The 14,369-nt window shown below is 62.0% G+C and overlaps 1 protein-coding gene across 2 annotated transcripts in view; it reads left to right on the top strand.

The window, feature by feature from the left end:
• The first annotated feature begins 13,536 nt into the window (after window positions 1-13,536).
• ATP2A1 (ATPase sarcoplasmic/endoplasmic reticulum Ca2+ transporting 1) overlaps window positions 13,537-14,369 on the top strand; it is a 34,187-nt gene continuing 33,354 nt past the window's right edge. For both annotated transcript variants that reach the window (XM_074956702.1, XM_074956703.1), the window contains exon 1: window positions 13,537-13,664. In XM_074956702.1, coding sequence (XP_074812803.1) covers window positions 13,547-13,664 — 118 coding nt within the window. In that variant the 5' untranslated portion in view covers window positions 13,537-13,546. The remainder of the gene's footprint in view (window positions 13,665-14,369) is intronic.

Below are 14,369 nucleotides of genomic sequence, written 5' to 3'. Positions count from 1 at the left end.
CCCCCTAGCGCTACCATGGGGGAGGTGAAGGAAAACCCCCCCGCACCCCTGGGCTGCGCAGCTCACATTGGGGGCAGGCCCCTGCTGGCTCCCAGCTGCAGCCCCTCTGTCCCTGCACTGGCTCCAGGTACAATGGACCTGGGTCCCCCCACGCGGCAGCCGGGGCCAGGGAGGACCAGGCTGGCCTGGGAGGTGGGTGCTGGGAGCTGATCGAGCCACCAGGGGGAGGTGCTGGTCCCTGTGATTTCCTACAGAGCCCCTGGGCCGAGCTTTTCACCTCCTCTCCTGGGAGCTGGTGTTCCCTCCCCCCCAATCCCCTCCTCCCCCCACCACAGAGCCAAGAGCCAATGAACCAGAATCGCTGCAGATGGGAGATCAGAAGTGGGGGTCAGGAGGGGCACTGGCAGGGCTAGGCTTGCAGGGGGCTGTGGGTTGGGAGTGAGGGGCACCAGCAGAACCGGGGGAGCAGGGCTGGGCTGACAGGGACTGCGAGTCGGGAGTGAGGGGCACCAGCTGATCAGGGGAGGTGGGCAGGAGTCCAGGACTGGGCTAGTAGGGGGTTGAAGGGCATCAGCAGAGCTTGTGGTTGCCTCATTGGGCTTCTATGCCCAGATCAGACAGCAGCTGCCCTTGTTGTCTAGGTTGTGGGGGCTGTGATTCGGAGAGGTCTGTGGAGAGGCGGGTGTGTGGGGGCTGAGGGGACAGCAGTGATGCAGGGAAGGGATGGCAGCTGGAATGGGAGAGGCTGGCATGTGTCCCATAGGCTCCGCCCTTCACCCAGTGTGGGGCAGTACCGGCTCCCAGCTCCAGGTTGGAGCAATGTCCTGGCACAGGGGCTCACGGGTCCTGATGCCTCTTGGGTCTGGTACTGAATTGCTGGGGTTCCCCTGCAGGACGTACTGCCTGGGGAGACTGAGCCAAAGCCCTTAGTCCCCAGCTGGATCCACTGGGGGGGGCCCTCAGTCCAGTTCTGTGGGGAAGCCTGCTCCTGCCCTTCCCCCACATGAATGGGGCATGGAGACTTTACTTGTGTGGGGGGCTGTGGAAGCCCCAGCTTCGCTCCCCAGAGCACCCTGCCTGAGCCTGCTCTCTGTGACCTTGTTCCCAGCAGCCACCTGGCCCTGTGCAGACAGACAGGGCCAGCTGCGGGGGTCGGTGGGGGCGGGGGCAAGAACCATTCAACCTCATCAGGGATCCCTTGGAAAACTGATTGCCACATTAAATGGGGTGGGTGAAGGAGGAGGGAAGGCCCCTGGGCGGGGGGCTGGAGGTGGGGCGCAGGCAGGGTTAGCCCATCATTTGGGACTCTGGCCTCATGAGAGGCCTTAGTGCATGTCCGACCTTTCCTTGGGGCCTCGCACCTTGCCACAGACCCCCCAATAAGACCAGCCAGGTGGCCTCCTCCAGCAGCTCAGCTAGATTCAGGGCTGCTAGGGCAGGAAGGGCCCAGCCCAGAGGCCTCCTGCAGGGAGCCCCATGATCGGTGCTGAGTGTTCAGAGTGAGCGATGCCTGGAACGGCAGAGAATCCAGTGCCCAAAGCCACGTTGGTCCAAAGTATCAGTTCCTAGAGGAGCTGGGAAAATGGGACTTTTGCCTCATGGATTTTTTTCACAGGAAAAAGTAACCCTAGTGAAAACAGCCCTGTCCCACGGGAATTGCTGACACAAAGCCAGAGTGCTTTTTCATGTGAGCTTCCAATTCGTGGTATGTGTTTGTGTGTCTTACGGGAGCACCCTCGAGCTGCAGTCCTGGGGCAGGAGCCTGGTGCTGTACAAATACAGCAGTACGTTGGGTTGGTTTTGGAACCAAATAAACAGTTTGAGCACCTGGGGAAGCTCCTGCTCACTCACCCCACACCCATGCAAGTGAGTGCTTGCTGCCGGGCCAGACTGCCTCAGAGCATCCCTCTCAACAGGTGTGGCGTCAGTGCAGCCATCCCACCTCAAGTGTTCATCAACTGAGATCAGCTTGAAAACCAGGTTTTTCACCATGCAAAATGCCCGAGGCTGCTTATTTGCCTGCTGCCTCTGCAGCTTTTGTGGGGTTGCGTCCCCACAACTTGTCGCACTGACTGCAAAGGGCAAGAATCTGACTTAGGGATGCCAAGATCCTGCCGCAATCACAGGATTCCAGAAGCTGGGGCTCAGTGGAAACCCTCAAACAGGATGAGAGCTGACAGCACTGCAGGGATGGGGCATGGAGCCAGCATTCTTGGGTGGGGGCATGGCCACTGGCTACACCCAGGTTCCTGGACCTCTTTGACCCATGCAGGCATCAGGGCAATTGGGGATGATTTTGCATCCTTGGCAGCTGGGTGGATGTCACTGGGGAAGCAGCTTCCCAGGGCCCTGCCAGCCAGCTTGAGGCTAGAGGGCTCCTGGGGTTTTCTTCTGGCCATGGGAGAAGGCTGGGTGGGGACTGGGGGCCTGAATTGCAGCCCAGGGCTCTGGGTGGCTGGCTGGCTTCTCATAACCCCTCTGCCTCGGAGGGAGGGGGAGCGCTGTGTTGGTTGGGGGGAGGAGAGTCAGAGATGGCCACCCCCCACCACAGAGGGGACTTCACCTCCTCCAGGGGCCTGAGCTGGAGCACGAAGGGGCTCAGCTCACAGGGCCCTGGGCCCCTCACTGGGTCTGGAACACAGCACCCCTAGCCCACTGATGTGCCCTGGGTTGAGGCTAGCACCCCATGTGTGGGACATGGGGCGGGGTTAGTGTGCCCCAGAGGCTTCTTGCCAAAGGGTCTGCTGGTCTTTGCAACCAGCTCTCACCGCAGACCTGACAAACTCACTGCTCCAAACACGCCATACTGGCCGTTTTGCCAGAAGGAGGAACATGAGAGGCATCTGCAGGAGGCGCCTGACTTGTCAAGAGTCACAATCCTTGTGCGCCATGTGCCCCACAGAGCCAACAAAGACTGTGTTGCTACTGCCAGTGTGCATGCCGGGCTTGGGGTGCGACTCAGCCACCGGGGGTGGGGGTGTCCCAGCGGTGAAGCAGTCACTGACCCCCGACCCTCATTAGCCAGGTAGTGCCGGATTCTAGTCTGCCCTGGCCACAGCCCAGCCCAGTTGCTGGAAAACCAGCAAAGACCAGTGCCGATGAGCAAAGCCAGTGGGAGGTGGCCCAGCCCTCCGGAGAGCGCCCTGGTGGGGAGCAAAGACAATCGAGTCTCAGGGTAGCAGAGGCCGTCGGTGCACAGTCATTGAGGGAACCCCTGGAGGGGGCTTCCATGAACATCTGGCTCTTGGGCCTTGGGCGTGGCAGGGAACCCTGCTGTTAGCTAGACCGGGGTGCTGCAGAGATGGGTGGAGCTTTGCTCTGGATTGTAACCAGGTGTTCCCATCACTTCTCATCATTCCCATAAACTTGCATATGGTTTGTTCCAAGAGCACCTGGTTTGCGGGAACGCTGGGGCCCATGGCTCCTGTGGGGCAGAGGCTCTGGGATGGCTACGAGCAGCCAGTGGGAGGCTGCATGGCACAGGGGAGCAATGCAAAGCAATGCGGGAACTGGGGGGCACCTACTGTTACCCTGCGAGGCGAGCTCAGGGCTGCTGTAGCCCAGAGAGAGCAGGAGCGGCTGGCAGGCTGGTGGGGCCAGGAGCTGCGTGGCTGCTGGGCAGGGGTACCAAGGGGGTCTCAGAGTCCTGGTATCCCAAGAATCATCACAGTTAGTGCCTCTTGTACCAGCCGTGGGGATCACAAGGGGTCAGTGCCCACTCTATGGGGTGGGTTTAGGGTCCCATGTGCAGGTTGCAGGGGCTCAGCGTCCCGTAGGCAGGACACAGGGCTGTAACTGGCTCCTTAGTGGATGCAGGCCCACATGGGGTGGTGTCCCAGCCGTCAGGCAGGGCTGGGCCCCAGGGAGGAGACAGAGCTGCATGGGAGGGGGGCATGGGTCGTGCCCTGGGCCCATTCCCCAGGAGTGTGGGGGGTGGGGGTGGAGCCATGGAGCAGTAGTACCATGGGGGGCAGTGCCATGGTGTGGGACAGGGGGTTGGTGCTGGGGGGTTCAGTGCCTGGGGTCTGCTCCCCGGTGTGGCGCTGGCAGCTGCGGCCAGGGCTGGGGTGGTGGAAATCTCTGCGCTAGGATCCCTAATCCGGGGGCAGCAGCTGCTCCCCCTCCCCCGGCCAGGCTGTTTATTTTCAGCGCACGGAGCCCAGCAGGTCCCTTATAGGGTAACAGAGCGTGGCCCAGCCCCACAGCTCCTTCAAGACAGATGAGGGGGGCAAGGTCCCTGAGCGGTCCCTGAGCAGCCCCTGCACACACCCGTGTGCCAGGGGACAGCGCTTGCACTAGTGTCACCGACATGCTCCCCCAAGGCACTACCGGCCCCTTCCATGGGTGTGAACTCACCACTGACACTGACATGGGGGGGGTGGCACACAATGCAGCCTCCTCTGCACCATACACGGCCTCTCCTCAGACACAGCGATGATGGGGGATTAGAGCTCCCAGCTCCCCCGGCCACCTCAATACGCCCCCAATGCCCCCAGCCCCCTCCGATCCACCCAGCCCCCCATACACCCAGCCCCCTCCAATCTCCCAGCCCCCAACGCACCCAGCTCCCCTGATCCACGCAGCTCCCCACACACCCAGCTCCCCCATGCCTCCAGCCCCCAACACACAGAGCTCCTCCTATACACCCAGCCCCCATGCACCCAGCCCCCCACTCAATACATCGACCCAACACACCCAGCTCCCTGCACCCACCTATCCCACAATACACAGAGCTCCCCCGATCCACCCAGCCCCGAATGCACCCAACTTCCCCAGCTCCCCTATGTACCCAGCCCCCCATCTCAATACACCACTCCAACGCAAACAGCTCCCTGCACGCATCCATCCCCAAGCATCAAGAGCTCCCCAATCCACCCAGCCCCGAATGTACCCAACTCCCCATGCACCAGGCCCCCAATGCATACAGTTCCCCCATCCACCCAGCTCCCCCATTGCCCCCAGCTCCCCTGATCCACCCAGCCCCCAATGCACCCATCTCCCTCCAAACCACCCATCCCACAATGCACCCAGCTCCCCACCAGCTCAGTACACTGCCCCAACACACCCAGCTCCCCCAATGCACCCACCCAGCTCCCCCATCCACCCATCCCCCAATGCCCCCAGCTCCCCCGATCCACTCAGCCCCCAAGGCACCCAGCCCCCCACCTCATTACACTGCCCCAATGGACCCAAGTCCCCCCCAACACACCCAGCTCCCCCACCTCAATACATCTCCCCAACGCACCCAGCCCCCCACGCATCCTGCTCCCCAATCCACCCAGCCCCCAACACACCCAGCTTCCCCATGCACCTAGCTCCCAACAAACTCAGCTGCCCCATACACCCAGCGCCCAATTCACCCAGCTCCCCTATTCACCCAGTTCCCCCTATGCACCCACCCCAGTGCACCCAGCTCCTCCATCCCCAACCTCAAAGTGCCCTGGCCCCAGCCCTCCCTCCAGCACAGTCACATGCAGGAGGGACCCTCGTTGTGTCCCATGGAGCCTGCTCCTCCTAGTGCCATTCCCTCTCCCCCATGTCAGGGAATCCCCTCTTGTCCTTCCTTGCTGGGATTCCCTGTCCCTGAGACCTGGAGCAGCCTCAGATCACCGCCCCCACCCCCACCCCGGGCAGTGTGGGCAGGGAGCAGATCAGGTCAGCTGAGGCCCCCAGCGTAAGGGGTGAGAGTATGAGAACCGTCCCCATTTCAGGGAAGGGGGAGACTGGCTCCTTTAAACCAGTCACCCTGGTTCAAAGTCAGACATGGGTGCACCTCAGAAGTCAGGACTCCTGGGTTCTTCCACCAGATCTGGGAGGGGAGTGGGGGACTGGGGGAAAGGAGCCTTGGTTCTATTCCCTGCTGTGCCCCAGGTCTCGGTGTGATCAGCCCCTTCACAGCTCTGGGTCTCAGTTTCCTTTTACTCAGTGCTTACCTTCCTCCTCCCCACCCCCCACATCCAGCTGTCTGTCATTCTCTTCAGCACCTGGCCCACGGGGCTGTGATCCCAGCTGCAGCAGCCGGGGTGGGGGCAACCCGTCTGCTTCAGAGACCCCCAGCACCAAGAGGGCCTGGAGTTTGATGCCATCTGTGTGTGTGTGTGTGTGTGTGTGCGTGTGTGTGTGAGAGAGAGAGAGAGAGAGAGAAACAGCTGTGGGGAGCCAGCCCACCCCCCAACCCTGCAGAGCTGAGGGTCACAGGCCCCACTCTGACCACCCCCAGCATGATTCTTCCCCCATCCCCACCCCCAGCCTGTTCCCCTGTGGGCGCTGACATGGCCAAACAGCAAAGGTTGTGAGGGTAACTGGAGCCGGGACAGGCAGCAGCTGCTGCTCGAATTACACTTCTCTTCCCGGCCTCGGGGGGAGGGGGAGCAAGTCTGAGGGCTCAGGCTCTCTGCAGACTCTGGCAGCGTTGCTGCATTGGTCCCTCAGAGCAGCTCCCCAGTTGTCCCAGTGCAATCAGCAGACTCAGACTTGACTCTGGATTCAACTGGTGTGACTGAGACCAGAATCTGCACCCCCATTCACAGCAAGGCGCGTGGCCAGAGCTGGACAGGGCTGCGTGGGGGGCAGGGGATTGTGGGGGGCAGGGCTCTGTGCTGCTGCACTGTCTCTGGGAAGACTCAGGGGCTTTGAAAATGGTGTCAGAGATGGAAATGCCTCACTAGGTTGGAAGATTAATGTTCCCCAACTCCTCTGGGAGCCAGGACTCCTGGGGTCTATCCCCAGCTCTGGGAGGGGAGTGGGGGTCTAGTCATTGGTGCGGGGGGAGGGGGGCTTTGAGGCAGGACTCCTTGGTTCTATCCCTTGCTCTGGAGGGGGCAGGTGCTGAGACGAGACCCTCAGCAACTGTGCCACCCCGGTCACTGAGTACATGGATCTGTGGTGGGGACAAGCCACCCCAATCCTCAAGAAGCAGAAGCCATAAATTAACTTTCCTGCCAACACCCAATAAATCAGCCTCCATCACCACCCTCCCCTTCGAATATCCCAGCTGGGGCCAGTCACCTCAGGACAGGACAGGGAGCAGCCAGTCAGGGGGCCACAGGGGTGGGGCAGACTGGGATTGCAGTTCCCTTGAGGACAGGGACGTGGGGGGCTGGGGGCAATGAGGACTGGTTCAGCAGGGATCCATGGGGTGGGGAGCAGGGCCCTGACTCACTGGCTGCCCAGCCCCCAGGCTGCTGCTGGAGAGGAGTATGGGTGCAATGGGGTCCCCATGGAACATGCCGCATCTCCCCGCCCCCCCAGGGGCTGATAAATGCCCCATTAACAACCAGGGCCCAGACACAGGGATCCCACTGGGCCAGCTCAAGACCGCAGGCCAGGACCCCCTCAGCCCTTGCTCTTCCCCGCCCCTGGCCAGAATCCAGCCCCAGCCTGTGCCCCGCCCCACAGGCCAGGATCCCCCATCCTGTGCCCCTCCCCGGCAGCCCGTGCCCTAGTTCCCCACTGCCAGGTCCCCACTGCCCCACACACGATTCCCGGAGCCGCCCGGCCCGAGCCCTGTCTACGCTGCTGCGGCCCAGTGGGGCTGAGCTGGCTCAGGACCGATCCCGTTACTGCTGCTGGCTGCGCCCCAGCCCAGCCAGAGGCGGGTTTTACCCTTTGGTGGGGCCCGCCCTCCGGCCCAGCGCTCCGAGCGGGGAAATGGGGTCAGGGCGCGGGGGAGCCAATTTTTCCCGGGCCCCCCAAGCGGCCCATTTCCCCATTGGCCCAGTGGCTAATCCGCCACTACCTCCAGCCCTCAGCCACTGCCCGGCCCCACTGAGCCTCCAGCCCCCAGCCCTGTTACCCTGCCCCCATCCCAGGCGCCAGCCCCACTGAGCCTCCGGCCCCCAGCCCCTTTACCCTGCCCCCATCCCAGCCCCACTACCCCGGCGCCATCCCAGCTCTCAGCCCCACTGAGACCCCAGCCCCACCCCCAGCCACTTTGTCCTTCATCCAACCCAGCCCCAAGCCCGACTGAGCCTCCAGCCCCCAGCCCTGTTACCCTTCCCCCATCCCAGCCACCAGCCCCACTGAGCCTCCGGCCCCCAGCCCCTTTACCCTGCCCCCATCCCAGCCCCACTACCCCGGCGCCATCTCAGCTCTCAGCCCCACTGAGACCCCAGCCCCACCCTCAGCCACTTTGTCCTTCATCCAACCCAGCCCCAAGCCCGACTGAGCCTCCAGCCCCCAGCCCTGTTACCCTTCCCCCATCCCAGCCACCAGCCCCACTGAGCCTCCGGCCCCCAGCCCCTTTACCCTGCCCCCATCCCAGCCCCACTACCCCGGCGCCATCTCAGCTCTCAGCCCCACTGAGCCTCCAGCCCCCAGCCCTGTTACCTTGCCCCCATCCCAGCCACCAGCCCCACTGAGCCTCCAGCCCCCAGCCCCTTTATCCTGCCCCCATCCCAGCCCCACTACCCCGGCGCCATCTCAGCTCTCAGCCCCACTGAGACTCCAGCCCCACTACCTGCCCCCAGCCCAGCCCCCAGCCACATTGTCCTTCATCCAACCCAGCCCCAAGCCCGACTTAGCCTCCAGCCCCCAGGCTCATTGCCCTGCCCCCATCCCATCCCCTATCCCACTGAGCCTCCAGCCCCACTACCTGCCCCCAACCCACTGGAGCCCCACTGAACCCCCAGCCCTCACCCCATTACCCTGCCCCCATCCCAGCCCCACTACCCCAGCGCCATGCCAGCCCTCAGCCCCACTGCCCTGCCACCAGCCCCACTGAGCCTCCAGCCCCATAGCTTTGCTCCCCCTGCCCCAGCCCCACTACCCTGTCCCCCAGCCCACCTCCCCCGTCACCTCACCACCTCATTTCCTAATGCCCTGCTCTGCCCCACAACAGCATCCCTGACCCCAGGCCATTTGCCATGCCCTGGTTCTGACCCCATCTCCCCGAGCATCCATGCCCCCGATGTGATGAAGTGGGAATGTTCTTAATGTTTTCTCTGAATACTGGGTGGGTGCCTCAGTTTCCCCCTATGCCTTTCTTAAGGATCCAGGTGGTGGGATCGGGGGTGTGATTGTTGTAGAGCCCTAGAGGGCCAGTGTGATGATGTTGGCACAGAGACTGACCGACACCCTGTTTCCTGGCAACTGATGGCCTGGGCCCCTCCTCTGCAAAGGTGCCAACGGAAGGTGTGGCCAGAGAAGGGGCTGGAGAGTTTCAGTTTGGAGCTGGCTGGGGAAAGCGAGGGAGACCCGGACCCGGGGTCTGGCCTCCCTGGCTCCAAGATGGACCCCAGCTGAGGGATCCTGTTCTCTGCACTTACAAGCTCTGTGTTAGACCGTGTTCCTGTCATCTAATAAACCTCTGTTTTACTGGCTGGCTGAGAGTCACGTCTGACTGCGGAGTTGGGGGGCAGGACCCTCTGGCTTCCCCAGGAGCCCCGCCTGGGTGGACTCGCTGTGGGAAGCGCATAGTGGGGCAGGGGATGCTGAATGCTCCGAGGTCAGACCCAGGAAGGTGGAAGCCGTGTGAGCTTCTTGCCCTGGCGACAATCTGCTCCCAGAGAGGAGGCTCCCCCAGAGTCGTGCCCAGCTCCATGGGGAGCAGTTCCAGAGCATCGCCCGGTGACTCCGTGACAACTGGTGGAAGCGGTGGGATGTACTGCACCCCGTGAATGACGCTTCTTGCAGTAAGTGACTGGGGAGCAGTAAAATGAATGGGGATTAATGAGGACCAGGCATGCTGAAGGCTCAGAGAGGGACAGTTTCAGGGAGCGAAGAAGCTACGCTTAACCCCTGGGAGTATGTGACCAGTGAGAGGGACTGTTGCAGTAATGGGGTCCCCCTGGGGACTGTGGTGAGCAGTCTAAGGGGCGGAGGAGTCTGTGGCTTGACCTTGGGAGAGAGGTGGTGACCTGGAGAAGGGCTGGCACACTAGGGGTTCCTCCTGGAAACCGTGGGGAGCTGAGAGCACACAGGCCTGTGAGTCCACAACAACTTGGGAACAGCGAGATGATGGCCTATCTCCGTCTCCTTAAGAAGGACATTGTAACCCTGTGCAAAAAGAGAGGGTTGAGCATTGGAAAGCTCACCAAAGCACAGTTAATCGTGCAGCTGGAGGATGATGACCCTCTAAGGAGCAGATTCCTGACCCAGATGGGGATACAAGAGGATCTGGGAGCAGCTGGAGAGGTAGCCAGGCATCCCCAAGACTCCTGTCCCTGACCAGACGGGGGTCTCCATGATCGGGTTCCCCATCAGGGGATCGGAGACGGCCGGGATTGGAGCTGAGTCCGAGAGGACCGTGAGAGACAGCGAGAGCAAGAGCAGCAGCAGCAGCGTGAACTGGCGGTGGGGGAGCGGAGAGGCCTAGGGGACCCCCCAGGGGTGAGTGGGGATAGACCCCGGGGCGCCAGTTCCACAGGGAACCTCGAGACTAAATTGCTGCCCCTGGTTAAGGAGGGGGGGGATGTGGATGCCCACCTCACTGCCTTTGAGCAGTCTGGCGATTTGAACCAGGGGGATCCTGCGGAAAAGCCCCGGTGTCTAGCTCCCTTGCTGGGTCCCAAGGCCGTAGACTCCGTCAGCCTGATGGATGGGGTGGTGCAACCCCACTAGATGCTGAAGGGCTGTGTGAGCTGGGTGAGGGTCCCAGGGACGAAGCCCCTCGCCCTGCCTATGGCCCAGATCCCTGTGCAGACACAGGAGGGGTTGGGCTGGCTGGTAGTTGGGGTTCTCCAGCATATCAGCTGTGAGACCCTGTTGTGGGGTGACTGTGTCTCTTTGGGACAGGATCCAGGCCCTGTTCCTGTAATGGCCGAGGGTTTGAATTTGAATCCAGGGAAACAATTGGCTAAGATGGAAATGGTCAGTGAAAATGCAGATGACTTGGCTGGCAGGGGGGAGGAGCGGCTAGGCTCAGGCTACCTGCCTGCCTGTAACCAGAGCCCTGGGGCTGGGTGGGATGGAGAGATGCTCCCCGCCCCCTTGCACACTGGAGAGGGGGCTCACGCTGGCTCTGATGCTGTAAGGAGAGCAGAGAGCTTGCTGCCTAGCCCTACTGGACAGCAAGGGCAGCGCTGAGCATGGGGGGAGCTGAGACCCCAGCTGAGTTGTGGGACCCACAGGCAGGGCAGGTCGGCTGCCAACCAGCTTTGCCTTGTCCAGAGGTGCTGCTGGGAAGTGATCCCACGGTAGGGAGGTAGCTACCAGGGCCAGGGCTCAGCGTGGCTGTGACCCCAAGCCCAGCCAGTGAGAGGGAACGGGTCCCACTCCCTCCCCCAGCAGCTGAATTCCAGACCGAGCCGCAGAAGGATCCCTCCTTGGAGAAGCTGAGGGAACTTGCTGGCCACAGCGCTGCAAATTCCCTTGGGGAAGGCTGCAGGGAAAGATTCCTATGGGAGAAGGGATTCCTGCACTTGGAATGGGCTCCCCAAGGGGAAGTAGAACTGAGGGGGATGGAGAACTTGGCCCTGTAGTCCATTGATGACACCTGTGTCTTTAGCCAGACCTGGGAGGACCATGTGTCCCAGGTGAGGAGGTGCTGGGCTGCCTCAAGGAGGCAGGACTGACGGTAAAAGCTGAAAAGTGTAAGGTGGGTACAGTGTCATATCTGGGCCACAAGGTGAGGAGCAGCTGCCCAAGCCCAGAGCCGGCCAAGGTGGAGGCGATGAGAGATTGGCCTGTTCCCCAGACCAAGAAACAGGTCCAGACCTTTATCGGGATGGCAGGGTACTACCGGAGGTTTGTACCCCACTTGAGCTCCCTAGCTGCCCCATCCCTGAGCTTTGTAAGAAGGGGAAGCCAGATGAGGTGGTCTGGACCGAGCAATGCCAGAGGGCTCTCTGTGCACTGAGGGAGGCTCTAATCCAGGGCCTTGTAAATCTGGTAAACCAGATTTTGCCAAGCCCTTTACAGTGTTCACCGATGCCTCGGATGCCGGGCTGGGCGCAGTGCTGATGCAAGCTGATGCTAAGGGGGAGAGACCCCACATCAGGTACCTGAGCAGGACTATGCGGCCATCGAGAAGGAATGCCTGGCCAAGGGGCAGGCCCTTAAAAAGCTGCAGCCGTATCTATTGGGCGGCACTTTACTGTGTATCCTGACCCCTCTCCCCCGTGGCTGCATCCAATGAAAGGGGCTGATGCCGAGCAGCTGGTGACAGAGACACCTGGTCAGAGGTTGGCCAAGGTCAAGACGGGGGCTCTTAACCAAGAAAGCCCGAATCACAGCCCTCCAGACTGGAGCACTGGGAGAAGACCTGATCCCAGTTTGACCCCCGGGGGTTTTGGGGTGGCAAAAGGACACGGGCCGCATAAACCTTCCCAAATGCAGCCTGCGAGTGCCATCGAGCATACCTGACCTAAGGGAGGGCGTAAAACTGGAAAGGCCTGGTGTAGCTCCCACCAAGGAATGGGAGAGATGCTGGGGCATCCATGGGTACGTTGGTGGCTTCAAACTTCCCCAGGTCACCGGCTAAAGTGACCCTGCTCAGTCAGTCTCGAAGTGGGGAGAGATATGATGAAGTGGTAATGTTCTTAATGTTTTCTCTGAGTTTCAATTTGGAGCTGGCTGCTGGTCCTTCCCCCACAGAGGGCATCCCCCCGGCTCACAGCTCCCCCTCAGGCCTGGGGCTGCTGGCCCTTCCTCCATGGAGGGGATCCCCCCCGACTAACAGCCCCATCCTCCATCCCTGGGGCTGCCAGCCCTTCCCCCACGGAGGGGATCCCACCAGCTCACAGCCCTCCACCCCCCCAGCCCTGGGGCTGCCGGCCCTTCCCTCGGGTGGGTCGATCGAGATGGGTTGCTGGTTAGAGTTCACGGCACAGCTGGCTGGGTAGCTGGAGCGGCCTGCGGGGATCTAGGCAGACAGCGGGTGGGTCGATCTAGATGGGTTGCTGACGAGTGTTCGTGGCACAGCTGGCTGGGTAGCTGGAGGGGGGCACATAGGATCTGGCCAGCGGGTGCAGCTGTGGACGGCCGCGCGAGAGCTCAGCTGGCTGGGGGGTAAGCAGAGGAACAGAGGCATGGACAGAGGGAAGGGGGTGAGGACGAGGAAACGTGAGTGAGACAAGCCCTGAGCCGCATGTGTCCGTTATGGCCAAGGGACAGAAATAACCCGCAAGGAGCCAAGGAGCAGGATCGGCGGGGGAGGTTTCTTCCAAGGAGCTGGCAGACGTTGAGTGACATCTCGGTGTGCGGCCGCCTCAGCCACTCTCCTAAGTCACCTCTCGGCCTCCCTCCCGCTGCCTCAAGTCAGCAAAAATACCTCCCTGCGCAGAATGCCATATGTGTGCCGGTGCCGGCTGTGATGTCAGGGCAGCTGCCCAATGGGAGCCCAGGGACGGGGCCCGGGAGTCTGCCCCGTGGGCTCCCTCATAAGGACCAGGGACAGCCCCAGTCCCCACTGAGGGTGTCTATACCGGGACAGGTTGGGTGGGCTCCCCTGTCGGATACTGGGCGCCGAGGAGGGCCATGGTCTGCTGAGCGGCAAGGGACGCGAGGTGGGAGACGCTCAGAGACCAACTGATCGGCCGGGGCTTGTGAGGGGCAGAGACAGGCCAAGCCCGGGGGGGACGGGGCTTACAGCGCTGGTGGGGCAGCCATGGAGAACTCCCACGCAAAGACCGTGGAGGAGTGTCTGGCCTACTTTGGTGTGAGTGAGAACTCTGGCCTGACACCTGAACAGGTGAAGAAGAACCTGGACAAATATGGTCCCAACGGTAAGTGCTGGCAGTGCCCCGCATCCTCACACACCCGGCTGGACCGGCCACCGGGATGGGGAGAGAGAAGAAGAGGAGAGAGGTGGAGCGAGAAAGAGACTGAGAAAGGAAGAAGGATGGAGAATGAGGAACAGAGAGTTTGATTGTGTATGGGGTGCGGGGGAGAGAGAAATGTCTGGGGCTGGGGAGCGAGAAAGAAGCAGGCAGACAGAGATGGAGAGAATGGAACAGGTGGCTAAGGATGCATGGGGTTGGCTGGACACAGAGAGGCAGGGATGGAGCAAGAGACACTGAGTGAGGCTGGCATCAGCCATTGGGCCCTGGGAGGGGCGTAGCAGCGTGAGGGGAGCCAGGTGTCAGGGCAAGAATCAGCAGGGCTCCCGGAGCTGCGTATCAGAGCCCCGGGAGCCTTGTATCGGAGCCAGGAGAGCCGCATATCAGAGCCCCAGGAGTCGCGTATCGGAGCCCGGGGAGCCGCGTGTCGGAGCCTGGGGAGCCGCGTGTCGGAGCCCCAAGAGCCATGTATCAGAGCCCAGGGAGCCGCGTATTGGAGCCCAGGGAGCTGCGTATCGGAGCCAGGGGAGCCACGTATCGGAGCCTGGGGAGCCGCGTATCGGAGTCAGGGTCGGAGCCGTGTATCGGAGCCCGGGGAGCCGCATATCGGAGCCCCGGGAGCTGCGTATCGGAGCCCCGGGGAGCCGTGTA

Source organism: Natator depressus, chromosome 6 (assembly GCF_965152275.1).
Source record: "Natator depressus isolate rNatDep1 chromosome 6, rNatDep2.hap1, whole genome shotgun sequence".
Classification (NCBI taxonomy): Eukaryota; Metazoa; Chordata; order Testudines; family Cheloniidae; genus Natator; species Natator depressus.
The sequence above is the reverse complement of the archived record's forward strand: the minus strand, read 5'-3'. Positions and strand labels throughout refer to the sequence as shown.